The sequence below is a fragment of the Triturus cristatus genome, chromosome 4_2 (assembly GCF_964204655.1).
Source record: "Triturus cristatus chromosome 4_2, aTriCri1.1, whole genome shotgun sequence".
Lineage (NCBI taxonomy): Eukaryota > Metazoa > Chordata > Amphibia > Caudata > Salamandridae > Triturus > Triturus cristatus.
In genome coordinates this window covers 504,947,529-504,969,791 of record NC_140586.1, presented here as the reverse complement: position 1 = coordinate 504,969,791, position 22,263 = coordinate 504,947,529, and the positions used below count along the sequence as shown (strand labels likewise).

General features: G+C 39.3%; 1 protein-coding gene across 1 annotated transcript in view; it reads left to right on the top strand.

Annotated features, from left to right (window-relative positions):
* Window positions 1–22,263, top strand: part of LOC146834620 (vitellogenin-A2-like) — a 67,046-nt gene that overhangs the window by 7,882 nt on the left and 36,901 nt on the right. Inside the window, exons 8-15 of the mRNA XM_085602095.1 lie at window positions 6,817–6,974; window positions 7,062–7,227; window positions 7,686–7,811; window positions 9,522–9,740; window positions 11,348–11,571; window positions 11,678–11,775; window positions 19,737–19,861; window positions 20,163–20,264. Of these exons, the coding sequence (XP_085458221.1) occupies window positions 6,817–6,974; window positions 7,062–7,227; window positions 7,686–7,811; window positions 9,522–9,740; window positions 11,348–11,571; window positions 11,678–11,775; window positions 19,737–19,861; window positions 20,163–20,264 (1,218 nt within the window). The remainder of the gene's footprint in view (window positions 1–6,816; window positions 6,975–7,061; window positions 7,228–7,685; window positions 7,812–9,521; window positions 9,741–11,347; window positions 11,572–11,677; window positions 11,776–19,736; window positions 19,862–20,162; window positions 20,265–22,263) is intronic.

The window sequence follows — 22,263 nt, the reverse complement described above, 5'->3', positions numbered from 1 at the left end:
TTACAATTACCCTGAATATACAAAGTGATTCTTGGCATAAATGCATTAATTACTGTGGATTTCTCCTCCACTATTGTGGAGACATCTGCAGGGGTAAATTCCACTCAAGGGGCTGAAAATGTATTTTCAAAGGTGTGGTTTGCCATTGAATTTTGGAATAAGTACAATCTTAAACTTAAACATTTGTGGTCATTCCTAAAATTAGACTCAATCTCTCCCCACCATGGAAATGGCTAGAGAATACTCCAACAAAGGACTGGAGCAATTCCCACTCCAGGATTTGAAGCAACTCCCTTTTCAGCATTGGAATTGTAAAGGACCATACACCCCAGATGTACTAGGGATTTAAGGAAAGAACTTTCTCCAAGGGGAAAAATGTTTTACCTAAAGAAAAAAGATTTGCATTTGCACAGCTGGCTCCATTCCTTGTTTGTAGAGTTTTATTCTATATGGAACTCCACAACGGGGAAGAGGAGTACCTGGTACATGGTACATGACATTACCAGTAGTATGTTGAGAAACCTATGCCTGGCACAGCTTTCCAGGAATACTTATATATAAATAGGAAAATATGTACAAGTATGCTCAGGCAGAGGTGTAAATATCTGCCTGTACTTTTATATTAATTGTCCGAAATTGTCTCCTTTGATTGTAGTGGATTGCTAGTTGTAGTTATTTATTCTAGCTTTGCTTAATAAAATGATATATAATATTTACAACATTCAGTTTTGCAATTTCACAGAAATTTAAAAAACTGAAGTTACTATCATCTAACTCATTAGTATGTGCCAGAATTTAAACTTCTAACAAGGCGATCACAATTATGTTGAGTAGTCCGTGCCTATTTTACTGAGACATCTTTCCGCCACATTCAGTCCATCTCTCTACCCCATACACAAGGACAACAGAAACTATCACATAGTCAGATCTTTAATTTGTTTCCCGATTTTGCAAGCACAGCTGTTTTTACAAATTTAATACTAACTTCTTACAGTTTTTGGGAAAGCTTTAATAACTCAGAGGTATATAAACATCCTGAAATTTCCAAGGATCTCTTTTCGGAATAACAAATAACTGTAACACGAGAATTATTCTGAATCCCAGTACCATGAACCTAGAGAATTTTTTTTACTTGTGTTGTCAGTTTATACTCATATGTAGACAATGCGCAGGTACAGATGGAAGCACACAACACTCCATCAAGTGCTTTAACAAATTCTTGGCTGAGGTAGATGTTTGGATAATACAAAGCTGACTCTTTCGAAATGTCTCCAAAATCCAGGTCAATTTGTAGCCCACTTTCCTGTGCTCTGGAAAATATACCGCCATTATAGCCACTGAATCTATCACATCATCAACCAGTTCACAAAACAAAGTAAAGATCAAAACCTCTTGTTAAGTTGCTAGAAACTAATTTTGCTCTACAACTTAACTCAAGTGTAATAAGTCAATAGGTGCTACTCCTTAAAAGAAACCCCAGGTTTACTGAATCCACCAACATAGTGCACAGCTTGGTCCAACAGCCTGTTCCCTCCGTTCAGTCGTTTGTCTTCCTCATTCTACATAAGAATCATGGGAAAGAGAACACTGAAAGCAGAAGTTGTCTCTCAGCAGTGCAAAGGGAAACAAACCCAAAAAGAAAACAAAACTTATAGTTGCTACTAACATAAAGAACAAAACAATGGAAGATAACTTTTACCTTACTAGCACCTTATAACTCAATACCATCACACACCAGAAAAATTACAAACACATTATGTCCTTACATAATCTTTGAAGCTTGAAGGTTTACTTCTATAATATTAGCTATTAGTATCAGCCACAAATCTGGGAATAGTAAGATTATTACAAGAACTTTTTCTATCACAGTATTTTTGTGAATCTGACTGAGGTGATGGAATTCCAGATTATCCACCCAGCAAACACAATCAGACCCACACATTGCCAAACATTTTTCTTATCTTTATTGTTTCTCATTGGTCCCATGTAACTTCATCGTCCCTTAGGTGTCCAACCAGGTCTTTTTACAAACACCAACTCCCCTACACTCCCTTCTCTGTCACATAGTCTATGTTTAAGATCAAATCCCCTCTTATATTTTCTTTGGTAATCCCCCACCATGCATGAGCAATAACTCCCTCCTTCCACATCACTTTTACATTTCAACCAATATTGGTTGAGTTTCAATCCTGTGAACCTGCCTTTAAGACATTGTTGGAAGTGTTGCAATGAGCCCACCGTTTGACTCACAGTATATCCTTGAATGATACCATCATCTCTAATGCACACCCCCTAATCAAACAATTCATACTTTCTAGAAGACCACTTGTTGAGGAGAATACAAAGCAGTGTGATACGGTGTGATGGCAAGATCATCTCACAATTCTTTCATCTCTCAAGATAAAAACTGGACATCATTAGCTGCTATTAAGGTCTTAAATATTTCCTCAGATGCAATCACACTTTTCAAATATGCAAGCACACTCCTGGTTGTTATCAAACTCACACAACAAGCAGTGCCCCATTTTAAAGAATAGTCTGCTAATACCAAATCTTTCTCCAAGTGGCAACAACTCAAATTTACCAATTATATCCAACCCCAGTTTGCTCCAGAGTTCATCTGGAACCTCCAACCGGGCAGTTCTCACAGAACTAGATTTGTCAATACTTGCGAATTACAGACAGTCTCTGACAACGCACTCAGTTTGTCTGTCCAGACATGGCCACCAATACTGCTCTCACACACTGGCTTTAGTTTTCCCCAAATGTCCCTTATAAGCAAATTTTTTTTTTTTTTTTTTAAAGATTTTATTGTGCACAAAAAGGGTTACAAACACGGGCCTACAACCACCAGGGCCGGCCGCTAGTAGTCGAACCTTATAAGCAAAATTGATGACTTGTCTCCACAGTGCAACTGGGAGGATTAACGGTTTCCTCTGGTACAGCTCCACATCCAAAATGTTCAATTCCTCCCTCACATTCAAAAAGGCTTTGACCTCCTCAGACATTGATGTAATTTTGCACCATCCTGTGACCACAAAGAGCAACACTTTATTTTTCACATCATAGCGTGCTTCAGCTAATTTCCATTATGACTTATTAACAGATGACACCTTGACCTACATCTCAGGCAAATCAGTATCAGACAAAACTGATCTGTCTACAGGGAACCTGTATAGACAGTCAGCTGGAACATTCATTGCTCCTAGAAGGTACTCCACTTTGAAATTAAATTCAACTATAATTCCACCTATCATTTGATACATGGGCTGGTGTTGTCAATATTCCTGCACACTAACAAGTGGACCAAAGGTCTCTGATCATTCTCAATAAACACTCCAAACCCCACACAAATTTTTTTTTTAAAGTGATGTACAGCCCACATGCAAGCTAGATCACCGAATACCACTCTTCAGCTACATTGAGTGATTTCAAGGCAAATGCAACCACTCTTGCTTCACCATATACCACTTGAGACAACACTGCTCCCAGAACTTTTAAGCTGGTGTCAGTGGTCAGAATACTTTTTTCATCACATAAAAATGCCCCAATGTAGGCATATTTGCAATTTCATTCTTTATACTTGCATAAGCTTCTTCACAATCCTTAGTCCATTCAAAACTCCTTGCGAGCCACAAACACAGAAGCTAACTTTTCTGAAGCTTGTATTTCTTCAATTATCCCCATTTGCAGTAACCTGTTTAATTCCTCCTGCAACAGTTATAACATGAGTTTGGGTACCCATCTTACTTTATTCACAACAGGCATAGCAATTTTTTATGATACTCCTATGCTGAAATGTAGTTAGCAACACAAGCAAATCCTTAAACTCTTTAACAAAATCTTTAACAATCCCTTTATAATCACCAATGGTGGCAACCAAAAGTTCTTGATCTGGAGAATTAGGATTAAGGGAATCCCTAAATCTCTTTGGTGATGGTACCAAAGCAAATTGTCACCACGTTAGGCAACATAAACAGTACTTACAGTCTCCCTACCCTTAAAGTAAAATCTTTTAACTGAGATATATTCTCACTTCCAAAAATGTCTTTCCAATTCGTATAGCCCACCAGAGTAAACAGCGAACCAAAATCTGCCCAAAACACTAGTTTTTCTCCACCCATCTCCACCACGCACTCTGACATGGTAATGCACCCCACTCCATCAATCTTTCCATCCATTTGTTTAACTCCCTTTATAAAAGGTGTTCCCCGAAGAACAGCACTTTGGTTCATCTCAGGCACATCAGTTATATACTTTGGCGTTTTGGCACATGCGAGCAAAATGTCCCCTTTTTCCACAATGTCTGCATGTGACACTCTAAGCATAACAATTGGGACTATTGGAGAGGTGATTGGGATTGCCAAATTTAAAGCATTTACATTTAGAGTCCTTCCCTATATTAGGATGAGCTTTGAAAGAATCTGTCAGTATCTTCTGCATAGTTGACTTGTTAATGTCAAGATTATCTCTTTCTCTGTCCAAGATATTAACCCTGTCAAGAGTGTGTGTTATATTGTTAAACATTTCCTTGATCTAACCATAAATATGTTCCATCCCTTTCACAATGTCCACAGCTTCTTTAAGAGAGGGAATTCTGCCCAACAGTTTTTCTTGAACTCTGATTTTGTTGGTTCATCGCACCAATTGAGCTCTGATCAGAAAATCTGTTGCATCTAGAAACTCACACATTCTGGCAAAGCTTTTTAGAGATACCACAAAGTTCCTAAACTTTTCATATTTAGCTTGAGCTCTTGTGAAATATTCCTGTCATGCCATGACTACATTTATGTTCGAATCACATCCTTGTTGCCAAAAATATAATTCCAAGTATGCAAAACTTTAAAAGAAACTCAAAGTTTATTAAATCCACTCAAACATTGCACTGCGGGTATAAAAGTATCCCCCCTCACTTCAGTTGTTCGTAACCCACATTCAAAATAAGCATCATCGGAAAGAGAATACGGAAAACAGAACTCTAAGATTACCACACAGTGTCTAAACCCAGTTACCGTTTAAAAGTGCTATTTAAGAGCATCTGCCAGTTATATATCAATTGCAAATGTGGCTTTAATTTGCCCCTTATCATTCCAAATGTGTGTGATCCTATTGTAACTTACAAAGACCTTTACAGTCTTTAAGCTTCAGATGATCAAAGACTGTGGAGCAATGCATTGATCAGAAGGAAAACCTATCAATTGAACCACAGGATGCTCCTTAGCATCCAGGCAAGCATAGTGTTGCTTTCTGAAGTCAGATTAATGTGACCAAAGCCTCCAAAGCACTTAAGTGTTTGAATTTGAGGACAAATTACAGATACATGTGGAAAAGACAGCTCCCACTCAACTAAATATATTACATGTTTGTTGACCATTAATCAGGGTATATGTGAGCAACACAGGAGAAAACATAATAGAGCAGAATCTTTGGACAGTAAGAGGTTTCACTTTTTCTGTAGATCTAATTATCAATATTTTCACTTGACAAACACATGCTTCAGTAATTCTCAGTTATGAAGCACATGTATGGCACGCCCTAAAGCACTGTGGAAGCCAGCAGACCACGCAGTCTTCAGCAAAAAAGTTCAACAAATTGCTCTTACCTTTTATCAATTGAAAACAAGTATATCTAACATGACCTGATGTCATAGAAGCCATTGATTTCCTAGAGTTCAACAATATGCACTTTCTTTGATAATGCTGTTTTGCAATAAAGTTATTCTGAGATATGGTTCCCCTATACTTTCGACATTGGATGTATCTGTAGCCCTTCAAAGGTCACTCATTGAAACCTCTACAGTCGTTACGAGAAGAGAAAGAAATAAACAAATGTTACTGCCCATCTCTTAATCAGCCCTCTACACTAGTATGAACATATCATGTCATATTTAAATACTGAAAAAGTACACATTTCCTTGACTTCTCCTAAAAATACATGTAAATAAAGAACCGTCCATAAAACAATTTATAAATAATAGTTATAAAATGCAAGCAGGTTATCACTGTTAAGATCAGATGCAAGCTTTTGTAACATATAAAAGTATTCCATAAGTTATATGTTTTCATTATTCCCACTAAACCAACGGCAAGAATACAAAATGCACATAGGGTTTTCTACACTCAATTTTTGCTGAACGAAGATGCACAAATTCAAATCTATGGAACTATAACAGACAAAAGAATTGTTTTCGCCTCTGCAACTATTACTTTTTGCAAAGTTAAAAAAATTTAACTTCATTGGTCATCCAAATTTAGAATCACATGCATACACTAAAGTTTAATTATGTTTGCAAACTGCTCTAAAAGGTTTACAAATGTTCCTGAAAATTTTAATTAGTTCACATACTTTGACTAGTGAACATTGGATCTACCTCATTTAAGGCTTTCTTCAAAAGGGTTTCAATAAAGAATTGTTGCTGTGGAATAAGTTCAATCTTTCACATGTAGGTGTGATAAAATGAGGAAATTGGCAAACATTTTAAAATATCTTCAATTGTTCGATGTTTTGTCTTTTTCAGGTTGGTTTTATGTTATAAATGTTATGTGTTGCATATGTCCCTGGATGTCTCAAGAATTCTTCCGTAATACATTCTACTGAACTGGAAATTACCCAACTTTAAAGCTTTAGAGAGCTTATCTAAGGGAGTGGGCAGAAATAATTAGCTTTAGAAACTTAAACCTTCCAAGTTAAGTATCAATTCCCTGCATCCTGGTTCCTGAAAGTTTGTTTATATAGTATGTTTCATGTTCTATTTCTGAGTTATTGATTGTAAACACATTATATCATTTCTACTAAGTGTTTCACATTTTGTGATAGGTTGCAGAAACCCTGCAGCACTTAGTGCAGAATAACCAACAGCAGGTACATGCCGATGCTCCAGCTAGATTCCTACAGCTCACCCAGATTCTACGTGCTGCAAGCTATGAAAACATCCAAGCTATATGGAAGCAGTTTGCAGACAGACCTCAGTACAGGTGATTTGTTTTCATGATGTCACACCAATGGCTTGTGTCAATTGGGTTGTATCTGTGTAACTCAATGCATTGGTATGTTACATGCAGGCGCTGGCTTCTGAACGCCATCCCAGCAGTGGGAACCATTGATGCCCTGAAGGTTATCAAGCAGAACATCCACAACCAGGAACTGAGCCCCTGGGAGGCAGCACAGGCTGCCACTCTAGCTGTCCAGTTTGCCAAAGCAGATCACCAAACCTTACAAGTAGCTCAAGTAAGAATGGCACTCTTCATAGGTATTTTTTGCAAATAAAATTTCCAAAATACTGCAATTTCTAATTATGACAATAAGCCCTAACTGCATGCCACCATGGTCACTTAAAATTCCACACTCTTCTGCTTTATGCTATTTTCCACAACAAAATCATTTTTTGTATTTTTGTTCTGCTGTGCTACCCTCTCAATTCTATTATACACCCATTTCACAGCAGTCTCACCAATATTATCTTGGGTGCATAGACTTTACCGTGTAGCTCAACAAATGTCATGTATTTTGAGTATGTTATTGTAACATCATTTACAAAATGGTTGCTTTGTGGACTTGCAAAACATATATAATACAACTCACTGAGGCATTTCTGAAAATGTAGTAAACATTTCAAGAACATCAGTGGTGTATAAAATAAACATACTCTCTATGCCAATGTTTGACCTCTGTCCGTGACCTTGCAGGATTTAGTGAAAGTGGCAGAACATCAGAAATCCTCTATCATCTATAAGGCTGTGATCCTGGCTTATGGGTCAATGGTGAATAAATATTGCGGTGCCCACTCCTCTTGTCCTGAGGAAGCCCTATCCGTGAGTAGCATTTTTAACACTGAGGAGGGAAATTATATTCCATGGAATGTACTTAGTTTATTAACACAATCAGTGTGCTTTTGCATCTGATTAATGGTTGTTTGTTTAATTATGTGGACACAGCATTTATGACAATTGTGCTTCCATTATTACTATAATTACTATCAGGTAGGATCTGCTTGTTAGTGCCCATGTGCTACATTAACTTATATCTGTATGGGTGCTATTGATAAAAGAGGGTAAAATTGCATTTTGACAACAGTGTCCAGGTTACTTAAAATGAATGCACACTAGGAAAATGCCTTCTGTGTGCATTCACCATATACACTAAGCACACCTTCAGTCAGAACCTGAGTATGTTCCACAGATCAAGTGTGTTCTCTTAATTGATAATATGAAGTAAATGTTTTTGAAGGACAATTAAATTTCATGTACATCAGTACTGACAATGAGTCCACATCTCGGAGATGGTGTGTGTGGCCCTCGCTTAGAGCTATTACCTTGAACCAAATTCTCCTTTGGAGGCTGGTCAGCTTCCTCCACCTGGTTTAGGGAGGCCCAAAGGAAGCAGAGGAACGGTAGATGATGGTTTGCTGTCTCGCTGCTTTTCTCCTGCCACTCTCGGGCCTCCACGGAACCAACGTAGATGGCTGGAATTCAGGTGAAGCTCTTGTGTTTCAAGCCTCCATGATGCACGATAGCCAGTGTCTAAGGACTCTTCTTCATGCTGACAGTGGATCAGAGTCACTGTCAGCAGTGCACCAGCATTACAATCTCATACAACCTGTGTCTGGGAAGGGGAAGAAAGAAAGGTTCAGAGGGTCTTTGGGAGAGGTGGCAGGGAGCTGGGTATTTTTCTCACAGAAAGGTTCAAAAGAACACAGAAAGGTGCTCAGTGAGTTAATGGCTTACTTTTGACTACTGTCACTTTTATGTAGGTTGCAAGATGAATCCCACGAAGGCAAACTCAGCCTGATAGCCAGATATCTTCAGAGGTTAAATTGGGCAATAGCGTTAGGTGACAGTGAACCATTTATCTCCAGGGCTTGTGGATGCCTGCATGAAGTGCTAAATAAAAAACAAGTTATTGTTGTAGAATGGAGCAATGAGGAAACAGAGAAATGGAAAGGTGATGAGTCAGGCAGGAAACCATTTTCTTTATACATGAGAAGAGTCAAGAAGGCTATGGAAGGATGGACATGGTGATTTCAGTGTGATGCTTGTTATCAATGATTTCTATGAGTTTCATATTTTTTTAAGTTACTCAGTATATTTGTTTAATAAACAACTGGATTGCTGACAGCTATCCCTCTTTAATTCTCTCTGTATTGCTCCCATCAAAACAGTGAACAACGTGGGAGTGACACTTTGCTCTAAAAAGTCAGTCTCCACTGCTACAATTAAGCACCAAACAAAGCACATTCTCTACTCTGCAACATGTCCATAATCTGCTCCATATTAGGCTTATCACAAAGATTCCTTCTCATTCATGGTCTAGTCTTATCTATATTACTTTACTGCCCATCCATTCTCCTCAGCGCTCCACCGAAGACCTTTTCTAAACTATAAGTGGTCCATAGTGGAGTAGTAAGAATAATTTTGACTGAAAAACATGAGCACATCTCACCTTACAGACAAAAATCAAAGAGAAAGGAGGAAAAACATGAGAATATGCTAGTGAAAGACTGTCAAAAATCTGTTTTTTTGCAGCCCCTCCATGACCTGGCAGCTGAAGCAGCTAACAATGCCCATGAAGAGGACATGGCGCTGGCTCTGAAAGCCATGGGTAATGCAGGACAGCCGGCCAGTATCAAGCGCATCCAGAAGTTCCTTCCAGGATTCTCCTCCAGTGCTTCCCAGCTCCCGGTGAGGATCCAGACTGATGCAGTGATGTCCCTGAGGAACATTGCCAAGGAAGATCCAAAGAGGGTAAGATAACCATCATACCTGTGTATTTATGAAAAACAAGTACATCTGCAAAATAGGTTTGCACTACGTGTGGGAGCTGTTTTACAATATTTTGAAAGTGACAAACATTCTGGGAAGAACAACTCGAAAGCTGTGTTGGGCCTTACAAAAAGTACAAAAGGCAATGCATGTGAGTGTGTGTGCCCAACGTCCATCTACAATTGTAAAACATTTTTGGAATGCATCTGTTTATCCTTATCTGCATTTCAAAAGATCTTCCAAATAGGGTAGGAATTGTGAGAATGTCACTAATAAACACTGTTCCCCTTTTCCTTTATAAACAAACCTTTCTGGTGTGAAGCCTTCTCACCAAAGTACCCACTGGAGAGATGGTGCTATGCTAAGCAATTTACATACACCTAAGGCTAGCTCTTGCCAGTTAAGGTATGGTTGTGGAAAAAAGTGTGCTAAAGGCATTGAAAATATATGTGCATGGTCACAGTTACAGATTTGTTAGTGTTAATCTCACACTGCTATGTACAAACAACCTGCCCGGGCACTCTGCTATTGTAATAGGTTTTCATTAATACTCAATAATGCACAGAAATGTCATGACTTCTCCATACAGAGATTACACCTGCATGTGTGGAAACAGCATTGTGAATCCACTGCATGCATTGCATACAGCGTTTCTGTACTTATTCTGATTAGTATGCGAACAAGACCAAAATGGTGAGCTAGACATCAAGATAATGTTGAATAGCAACTTAAATATATATGTTAAGACACGTTTTCTAAATTTCATAGCTACCACATAATAGGTTGAAGCACATCGAAATATCTAAATAAGGCCTGTTTTCAAATCATTGCGCTACTGGTTAGAGACTATATAAAGGGAACAATTTGTCTTGATCACTAATAGCATGCCCATCCATGGTACATCTTGTAAACTGAGGAACAGATTCACAAAGATTGGTGTATGAGTAGGTGTGACTTGCTGAGTTGCTCACAAATCTGAAGAGTAGGCCAGGAGTATTCTTGTTTTACACCTGGCAGCTTGCCCCTGTAATTCTGGAGTGCTAGCATCATGTTGGTAGATTGAGCCCACAATGTGTAGTTGAGTGGTTAGGACTTAGGGCAAACTATAGACATTTGACCTGCCAAGTTCAAATCACAATTTGTCTATGTTTATGCAGTACAATGAGAATGCAAGGCTCGGGTATTTAGATGTCATTTATGGAACTGCAGAGGGCCCAGGTTGCAAATGATTTTGCTATGATTAAGTATGCCTTATTCGTGCATTACTTCTGTCCTACTCCTGAATTTCAGTGGTCACTATTGCACACTGAAATTAAAATTAAATTAAAAATATATTAAAATAGTATGTTGAAGCAAAATCTTCATGAATCTGGCTAGCAGTTAATCCAGATATTGGAGACTTAATGTTTGCTGCAAATTAAATGACTACTTTAGTAACTACATACAGTACAGCAGCGTCTAGTCATCAAGCTTTATATCAATGCAAATACATAACCATAATCAAAGGTACATGAACAGCACCTGATACTACTGCTGTAACTTGCAGAGTTCATAAAGTACAATAGACATATGTTTTTTTTCCTCTGTAGGTTCAGGAGATTCTGCTACAGATCTTCATGGACCGTCAGGTTCGTACTGAAGTCAGGATGATGGCTGCCATGGTTCTGTTCGAAACCAAGCCTGGTCTCGCCTTAGTGACAACCATCGCCAACATAGCATCGAAGGAGAGCAAAGTGAACCTACAACTCGCAAGTTTTGTATATTCACAGATGAAGGCCTTGTCCAGAAACCGAGTCCCATCGCTTCATCAAGTGTAAGTGTCAAAGTACAAGGTTCTAAAATGAACTGAGACTTATATTAAAATGTGATCATACCTGTAGCAAGGTCTCAATGATAACAGGTACCATTATTTCCTTCAGGGCTGCTGCTTCCAGTGTTGCTGTAAAGCTATTAAACCCAGCGCTCGACAGAATGAGCTATCGATACAGCAAAGCTTTACACATGGGTTCCTTCCAACGTAAGTCCTTAAAGGGGATTTGAGCACATTTTGAGGTGTTTGGTTGCTTTCCGTAAACATTTCCAAAGCGGCGAGATTTTTTCAAGTTGTTTCTTTAATAAAAACATTTTCTCATTAGAGTGCAAAAGTACACCAACAATTAATGGATAGTATGCATCTTAGGAAAGACACATAATCTCTGATTGTCACAACATTCTTTCTGCTAGCCTTCAGAAGGCTGTCATATTTGTATAGACAGACGTCATCCTTCAATTAGTGATAAGCTCCAAACCTTCACTCCTTGCTTGATACAACAATAACACAATGCTTTAAGGTTTTTCTGCCTTCATAACCATAGCCAGCAGGCTCCATTCCAATGGGATCTGGATATGAGAGGGCCTGCAAATAAGCCAGATGCAGCAAGTCCCATTATTGACTCAGAGCGGTCTGGAATGATCATGAGATTTCCAGTCAAATTTTGGCTCCGTAAATAAAGTGATGTGCAATGTTAACCTCTTGAGTGCCCATGACGAGATGGTCTCGTCATGGGCCGCGGTTGCGCTGTGCCCATGACGAGACTATCTCGTCATGAGCCCCGCCCGCTAATGAAACGCCCGGCACAGGGCGTGGAAAGGGCGGGGCACTCAAGGGGCTAAGTTAAAAGGCCACATGAAGGAGGAGCAGAGCACCAACCCCTTTTATATCCGTGAAGACTTAAAAAGTGTTGTGTAAATTGTTAGTATGACATTTGATACTGGATGACTACATTAAAGACGGGATTATAGTGTGAAGATGGTCATGCTTATTCCACAGCTGTGATCAAGGAGCCACCTCTGATCTTATAAGGGTCAAACACAAAGCTAACATTACATTTTGATACATTTTAAGACCGGACAAATCACTAACATTATGGTATGTTACATTAATTAGCAGAGGATGTTTGGTTGAATAACTTACAAGAGAGTCAAGCTGGAGTTTAGCTACTGTCCCAAACATGAAATTAAATCCAGTATTTGTAAAGCACACAACTACCCGAGGGTGTCAAGGTGCTGGGGGCCGTTGGGAAGATTAAGCGAGCTATTACCAAGAGTCACATTGTGCTTGACTAACCTGCTGCTGGCACCGGGGATCGAACCATAAACCCTTTGGTCCGGAGTCAAACCCGAACCCTGTGGTCCAGAGTCAGGTGCCCTGGCTGCTGTCCCACACCTCTTTCCTTAACATCATCACAGAAATTTACTAATAATTTGGGCAAGTGTTGCATCACAAAAATGAGGCAAACCCAGTGCAAAGCTTTGTACGGGGATTTACTTTTGCAGCACAACCTCTGCTTTGCATTAGAAAGTTGCCTAATTTAACACACGGTTATACACTACTATGCACTACACTGCACTACTTTGATTATAGGGACGTTCTATGGGTGGCACATGGGAGTTCCCATGCAATCACAGAGGGTTTTATATACAAAGCCCTGTTAACTGAAAAGGGTAGACAGGGATTGCTGCCAAAAATGTATGCTTCCTCGAGGTAGGCAGAAGGTTTGAGAAAAGGTTTCTTTTCGCAAAGCTAATCAGATTTTGTGTGGTTGCTGCACCTTTCAGCACACATACATAGTGGGAAAAGTATTAACGTATGTCAAACTTTTTTGAGATGAGCAGGTCCCCTTTCAGTACAAAACCTATGCATGACATCTTGCACATATCCCTGCACTATGGTGCAAGGGTGTGTGCATTGGTTCAATTTAGCCAAATGCATGCCAGCAACAGTGAAGAGAAAAGCAGTGCCTTATCTTAGTAGATATGGTGGTGTTTTCTTTTCTCTTTTGACACAACGCAGCCTAGTAAGAAGGGAGCACTCTATAGTGTAAGGCCATATTTAATCTGAATCTTGAGAATAAAGTGACAATTTCTCCCTTTTTCACTCTCACCATCACTGTGAAGAAAAATTATGACTGTCAGGAGGTCTCCTTGGAGGCCCCAGCCCAAAACAATGTCTCATGATAATTCCTCACCCTCTTTAAGTGTAAGAGGGTTTCTGTGCTGCCACTCATGGGAAAGGAAGAAAATGTGGTGACTGTACCAGTCCCTGCTATATTTAAGTCTATTGTGTGGCAGAACACCACCAAAGCCCTTGGTGCTGAGAATTTGAATTTTAGAAATGATAGTGAAAACCAAGTCCATCATCTTAGTTGTAAATCAACTTCCACTGTTTCGGCTGTAATGCCATTCAGCAGATTCAACACAAATATTTACCAGCCTTTTTTTATATTACTGTTTCATCACCTTCATGAAATAACAGCAAATATCGGTTATCAGTATAGACATTTTTCCAGAAGCCTGCTTGAAAAGATGATAGAATATTTTTTCTTAAACAAGATATCACACTAATAGCACCTTTCAGGTAAATCTGGGGGAAATAATTAGTCAAAAAGATAACATATAATGTCTCACACCCTTTGTGTGTAATTGGTTTCTCTGCTAACACGCAAGAAACAGGCTACCAGCCCCCACTGTATGTATGTTTAACTCAACCAACGTCTTTGGTGCTGGCAGTTTAAAGTGCAGGAAAAACATTAACAAAGTTTACAAAAGTTTTGTTGGGTTATCAGTCAGCAGATTCAGCAAAACCTTTAACAGACACAAAAGAACTGCCTTATACGCTGCAAACTGGTGGCTTGTATATTCTATCGCGTATGAGGCTACCTCTTGAAATGGTATTAGTATCCTTCATTACTAGTTCCCATAAACCAGCACTAGTGTATTGCAGATAAAATCAGGCATTTACGGAATTCTTAGGATCTCATTTAGAATCTAGAATACAGCTCACCAACTCTCAGATCAAGGGCTTCATTCACAAAGGTCAGTCAATCAATCAGTATTTGTATAGCCCAGCACTGTCACCCCTAGAGGTATCTAAGAACTGAGGATGCTGTGTCTCAGTCAAAAAGTCAGGTCTTGAGTCTCTTTCTGAAGTCTGCCAGGGAAGGTGCTGTTTAGAGGTGGAGGTGAAATTAAGTCCAGGTCTTGGTGGCTATGTAGGAGAACGAGCGTCTTCGACTTCTGTCGCGATGGATGCTGGGGGTGTGATCGAGGGCACGTAAGGAATAGCGCAGGTGTCTGGAGGGTTGATGGAATTTCAGTCGATGGTTGATTTAGAATGGACCTTAATCATGGAGGGCTTTGTAGGCATGCCTGAGGATCTTGAACCAATACCTTTTCTGGAAGGGGAGCTAGTGGAGGTTTCTGAGGTGAGTCGTGATGTGTGACAGTTTGGGAAGGTCCAATATGAGTCTGTAAGGAAAACGTGCACTTTTGCCTAACTTCATATTTTTGGGGGAATTCACAACCTGTAAATTTAATTTTACTAACAGTAATTTTACAATTGCAGATACTCAACACTCATGGTAGGGACCCTGCACATAGAAAGATAGTCCTGTCCCATCTTTTTATGTGAAGACTTGTCTGCCCTGAATGCGAAGTCTCAACAGTCATAAAATTACTATTGGTAAAATCAACTCATAGTTTGTGAATACTAGAAAAATTGTAAACTTGGACAAAAGTGTAATTTTATCTTTGTGAATTAGGCCCCAAGACGTCATGTTATAGGCTGAATGATGCAAGCTGAGTGTATCTCTGTCCACTGTAATGCTGAATTCGTTGCTTATGGCAGCTCAAAAATGGGGCTGCTTTGCATGTGGCTTCCCTTCCACATTGTGGTCTAGATGTATCATTATTTGATGCAGCAGATGTAGCAAGACAACTTGCAGCGCTTTTCTGGGTCAAATGGGGAGAGCAGGAAATGCCATGTGTACCAACATAAGGCACATTTCTGCTCCCTATCTGCGATGGCACACTGTGTGCTGCCAAGGACCAATGCAGGCCCCCTTGCGCGATGGTGCCAGGCTGCTTGCATTACAGGTAGGATTGTGTCTGTGCAGGAAGGGAGACTTTCCTGCACAAAAACAATCCTGAGAGTTGTTTTCCTCTTTCTAATTACATAGCATTTCGATGGATTCCTAGGTTTACCTGTCTTGCTAAATCTGGGAATATGCCAAAATCAATTGATGGATGCATGGGAACACCAAGTTACACTCATATAACGCATTCTCAGCACAGAAACTTGCACTTCCTCGCATTAGTCCATACTTTTCAAACAATGTGTGGCCATGCAAGATGGGCTTGCGTGGTTTGGTAAATCTGACTTAAGGATTGCGTTGCCCTTTTAACACCCCGCATGACGCAAGGGCAATGCAATACTTTGATAAATCAGGCATTTTATTTTTATGATCATACATTGTCCTCTTTTTTTATGGGGAGGTTGCCTAGGTTTGTATAAAGAAAATGAAGCATCAAGAGCCAACGTACACCTTACACTATGCCTATGATATGCTCTGCCTCTCAAACCTATGACCGCCAAAAAGAAAGCGAATAGGCGGCTAACATTCTCCCTTGAACAAAAATTGTCCCCTTGAATGATCAACCTTTCTTCATCAGAGTCACTGATGGTTGCCTTCCCTTTACTACAAAACCCCATCTGGCCGCCATTGACATAATCTGGATATATGGATTTTGAGCATTTCACGCTTTCTGTTAAAGATGTTCACTTACTTATAAGGAATAGCTGAGATTCCTGGGACCCAGCCCTTATGGCATACCAATAACAGTTATCAAATCAGATCCGAAAATGTGGGGATAAGTTTTGGTGCTGCTTTTTAATCAAACCACTTTAAATGGTCATGTTCCAGCAAATTAGAAAGGCTCTTACATTCAACCGGTATATAAGAAAGGCACAGGATCAGAGCCTAGCAGTTATCGGCTTATTGCTCTGTTAAATGCTGATGGTAATATATTCGCAAAGCACCTCCATTCATTTCTACTTGCGTGGGCTGAGGGAGATGATCGCCCTCTGGTTAATCAAACTGGCTTTATACCTAAGTGTTCCACGACTGCCTATTTATGTCTTCTAACTACTATAATTCATTGTACACTAAAATTAAAAAGAACTCATTTTATTTGTCTGTATTGTGGACTTTTCTGATGCTGTTTTAAGACAGGTAATGACAAATGTTGTTTTAGTGGGGACTAGATGGTGCTCTTTTGCCTTTATTAATTGATCTCCATACAGACACCTGGATCCAAGTGAAGCTAACTAGAGCCCAAGGTCTGACAACAACGATTAAAACTTATAACAGGTTCAAACAAGGCTGCATATTGTCACCTTTGTAATTTGGTAAAGCTAAGTCAAGATTAACCTAACAAAGTCAAGATTCACCTAGCAACTGGATAAGGGAATTGAACAGGTCAGAGAATATACGAATTTGGGATAGCTATGACATTAAACTTGCATGGCCGTCACATTTGAAAAGAGATCAGGGATAGGCATAAATCCAGTGGCAGCTTCTCCGCTAAGGCGGAGGAGCGTCGCCCAACTGAACAAAAGGAAAATTAAAAATGATAAGACCTACTGTTATTATAATTTTATTTTTCCTATATCTGTCCGTGGCTCTCAGACAGGGCAGGGCTGGCAGAGCAGGGAGAGGAGTGGTTTGCACGACTGCTTGGCTGGCCCTCTTGGGCCTGCCAAACAGTTCAAGAGCACTTTGTATGTTGCTACCAGGCTGCATTACACAGCCTGGTGAGGAACATACAAAGCCTGCCTGTCCCCGTTTGAGCGCCGAACCACGGGGCTCAGACCAATCACAGTGTTGCATTGCAGTTTTGTGATTGGCTCAGGGGAGCTTGGGAGTCAGGTGCTTCCTGCTGCTGGCCTGGACTTCGTACGAAGAAGACAGAGGATGTAGCAAAAGAGCGGTTGGCTGGCCAGTGGGTAGGGCATTCCAGGTAAAAGTTTTCATCGTTCTGTCCTTCAGCCCCCACCCTCTCCCTGCACTCCCCGCACCCCCTGCACCCCCCGCCTCATCGCCTGGGTCCAGTAGCAGCAGCTACTGCTTAAATATACTGTTATAGCAAATGCACACTCTGCACATTTATATGGGGGGGAATGCTATGGAGCCAACGTTAACAATGCTAACAGCAAAAAGTTATCCATTCATTACATGTGTGGCAAAAGTTCCAATAAACAAACCATGGGGGCTTTAAATATTGCTTTTATTCAAATTTTACAAAATATTTTTAACTTAAGTACTTCAACCGCACATGCTATGATCTGATTGGAATGTGTTCTTTACGCAGCTTACTATACTAAACAACATATACTTAGCTCATTATTTATGTGACTGTCAAAATGTATATTTGTACAATCTAAATTGATTAATTATAGAAGATATGAAATGATACCCAGGAGACCAACTGATTACAATGGTTGTAGAGTTAGAATTTGAACCAGAAAATCAACAGCTTCCCACAATAAAAATCTTAGCTGTAGTTCCTAAAATGACACATACACTACTAATCAAAAAGAAGATGAACGTGGTGTCATATGAAAGTGACTTACTTGCTGTAACAACATTATACATTCAAAACTTTCATCAACAAGTGGCAACTGTACTTAGATTCCAACTGAAATACACGGTTAAAAAATGCCATTTACGTTTCAGGCTTTTTCATATTCTGTTATTCCATTTTGAGGGATCAAGGAACATGATCAGGGCTAACAATAGACAATGCTGCTTGTGTCATTTATTTCCCACAGATTCTCTACCTTTGCCCCTCAGTATTGAGCTTGAGAAAATAATTTCTGAATCAACTCTTTCTACAAGCGAGGACACGTCACTAAAAGACGCTACACAGATCTGTTTTCCTGGGAGATCTAATAAACCCATTGGGTGTTTAGCTACATTTTTTCATTGGTAGAGCTAAGTCTGTAAGGCCAGTTCAAATAACCAGTTTTCAGGGCTTTATACATAACATTATGAACATGGATTTTAATCGTGATTGATGAATGATTGATATTATTTTTTATGTTATTGGAATTATGAGGTTGTTTTTATTATTTAAGATATTGTATTGATTTTTATATACATTATGCAATAAAATCATATCTTCCTAAAAAAGCAAATAACGTAATGCTGATATAGTCTGCTTAGCTTGAAAAGCCAATAAGTCAAATCATGGCAGATGATTCTTCAAAAAAACTAAATAATATCATACAGTGATTAATATGATAATGAAGCTGCATGACTTAAAATGTAAAAAGAAGGTAAGAATTACCACGAGCATCCTTCAACTACAATAGTATTATTTTAGCAGATTATAGATATCAGAGTTCAGTCCTTCTTACCTTTTCTGTTACAAACTCCTCACAGTTCACACAAGCTGCAACAGTGAAACTGCACTCTCGGCTACATTATCTAATGGAGGCTCAAACGAGAGCTACTAATTTCGTGTAAGCACCAAACATGATTTTGGTAGCAAAGAAGCATCTACACAGTGAAATGCAGTTTTTAATAGGAATTTACCCAGACTCTATGTATACAAGTCTAAGGTCATAACAGGTTCTTGATCCTTATGGGATACATTCAACAGAATGAAGCATTTTACAGTGGACAGTGGTGTGGCCATGTATATAACCTTGTTTCTACTTGTAAAACTTCCTTGACCATTGACATGCATATAACTTGTACATTTGATGTGTGACTCTCATGGTCCTGGACACATTCCTGATACAGCAATATGGCTGTTCAGCACAGAAGGATGCCCTGGCTTTCACCAGACTCACTTAAGCAATAATCAAGAGTACACAAAAAGGCAAGCCTGACCTAGAAATTTGCTCACTTTGCAGAACAGAAAATATAAATCCACCCACTAAACATTCTCTCTTATTCCTTTATATATGACATATATGCCATTTTCCATAACGGTGCAACATGGCATCTATAATTCCAAGTGTACTAGAAACTTAGAATTGTAAGCTTTGTCTTGAGTTGTCATGAGCATGTAGGAGTACCACAGCAAAGCGCCAGGAAGATCAACCATCTAGGCAACTTTTTTCAACAAAACACATTCTTATTTCTGTGTTTATAGATGCACTAATGGCTGGAGCAACTGCAGACGTCTTCATCATGAACAGCGCCAATACAATGTTCCCCGTGTTACTGCTGGCCAAAACACGAGGGTACATCACCGGTGCAGAGGCTGATATTCTAGAGGTAAATACTATTAGGCTGTCATTGTCAAAGACCACTCTTCTAGACCAGTAACAAAGGAATGGATGAATTGCAGTAGTTTTAACTGAGGTGGAGGAAGATACAGTAAATCATGTTTCATGAAATACAGTGGAACAATGTAAACCAAAAAAACAACTTACAAGATCACACATTTTCTCCTGTGCATGACACTGTGCGGACATAATTATTTGAAGATATAGTTTCAAAAATCAGTTATCAAATATTTTACTGATTTGCTGGATCAACGTCACACCAAGACTCATATTTAAGTATTTGTTACTAGATTGCTGTGAGAGCAGAAGGCCTGGAACAAACTCTCAAGAAACAGAATATCCCATTTGCAGAATATCCAATGCGCAAGAAAATCCTTCAGATTGCAAAAACGGTAAGGTATACCTTTACATTTTTTAATTGATTATTTACATAATGCATTTTATTGCAGGGGTTCCTTAATGACCACTCCACTTCCGTAGTCAAAGCTTACTTCTAATTTTACCATTCTAAACTGTCACTGGACCTCCGAACACGAGTCTTGCTAGGATTTTTCTGCTAATGTTATCGAAGTGACTTTTTGAAATCCACTGATTTATGGTTGATGAGGTAAACATCCACCATCAGCCTGATAGCTGTCAGCAGAACTACAGCTACTATGTCATTGTATGTTGATGTTCATTCTGCTGGCAATAATCCCTTGTCTGGTGCATTTTGCTGCATCTGCAGAGAACCAGCAGATCGTACATCACTGTAAATCTTTGTGTCTTTGTCTCATGGAGCAATCAATTAGTATTTTACCATTTCCAACTAAAGTAAAATGTTCCTCAAAGTCAATAGCAAATTCATGTTTAAGAGTATGATTTGTGTTATTTGAAATTCCCACTTATTTATTGGGGGAACAACCTTTACAACGCAACTGTTACAACGCCCTACACTTACAACACATTTTTTACAACGCATAATCCATTACAACGCACTACACTTACAACGCATGACACTACAACGCATTTTTTAAAACTACCTTTACAACGCATTCCATTACAACGCCTACCATTACAACGCATAATATTACACTACACTATCCAACACTTACCCTACTGTTGCACCCCCTGGAGTTAGAATAGTAATTTTTACCCCTATACTATCCAACACTTACCCTACTGTTCCACCCCCTGGAGTTAGAATAGTAATTTTTACCCCTATACTATCCAACACTTACTCTACTGTTGCACCCCCTGGAGTTAGAATAGTAATTTTTACCCCTATACTATCCAACACTTCCCTACTGTTGCACCCCCTGGAGTTAGAATAGTAATTTTTACCCCTATACCATCCAACACTTACCCTACTTTTGCACCCCCTGGAGTTAGAATAGTAATTTGTACCCCTATACTATCCAACACTTACCCTACTGTTGCACCCCCTGGAGTTAGAATAGTAATTTTTACCCCTATACTATCCAACACTTACCCTACTGTTGCACCCCCTGGAGTTAGAATAGTAATTTTTACCCCTATACTATCCAACACTTACCCTACTGTTGCACCCCCTGGAGTTAGAATAGTAATTTTTACCCCTATACTATCCAACACTTACCCTACTGTTGCACCCCCTGGAGTTAGAATAGTAATGTTTACCCCTATACTATCCAACATTTACCCTACTGTTGCACCCCCTGGAGTTAGAATAGCAATGTTTACCCCTATACTATCCAACACTTACCCTACTGTTGCACCCCCTGGAGTTAGAATAGTAAGTGTTTACCCCTATACTATCCAACATTTACCCTACTGTTGCACCCCCTGGAGTTAGAAAAGTAATTTTTACCCCTATACTATCTAATACTTACCTTAAATGCAATTTAATATTATGCGTTGTAATGGTATGTGTTGTATAGGTAGTTTTTAAAAATGCGTTGTAGTGTCATGCATTGTAAGTGTAGTGCGTTGTAATGGATTATGCGTTGTAAAAAATGCGTTGTAAGTGCATGCGTTGTAAAAGTGTGCGTTGTAACGACATGCATCCATTTATTGTGCCAAGGTGCAGCAATGTGGCTGCCTCATGACACACAAAAAGAAAACCGAACACAGGACAGGGAAATGGAGAAAAGGAATAATTTAATGAATTCAAGCCTTTTGCATTAGTCAGGTTTTGCTCTGCGTCTGAAAATGTATTTGGTCTGAGCTTTGTGTCTTCCAGAGTTACATAGACTGGCTAATTTCTCTGTTCCTTGTTACAATGTGATCAAATTATTTGTGTGTAATTACAGAGAAGGTGCTCCATCAGCGGTGATAGTTACATGGGTGGTATTCATTCACACAAAGGAGGTGCAACAGTCCTCCGGCACAAGTGCAGAGGTTACCAATCGCTACTAAAAGTAGAGCAGTTGC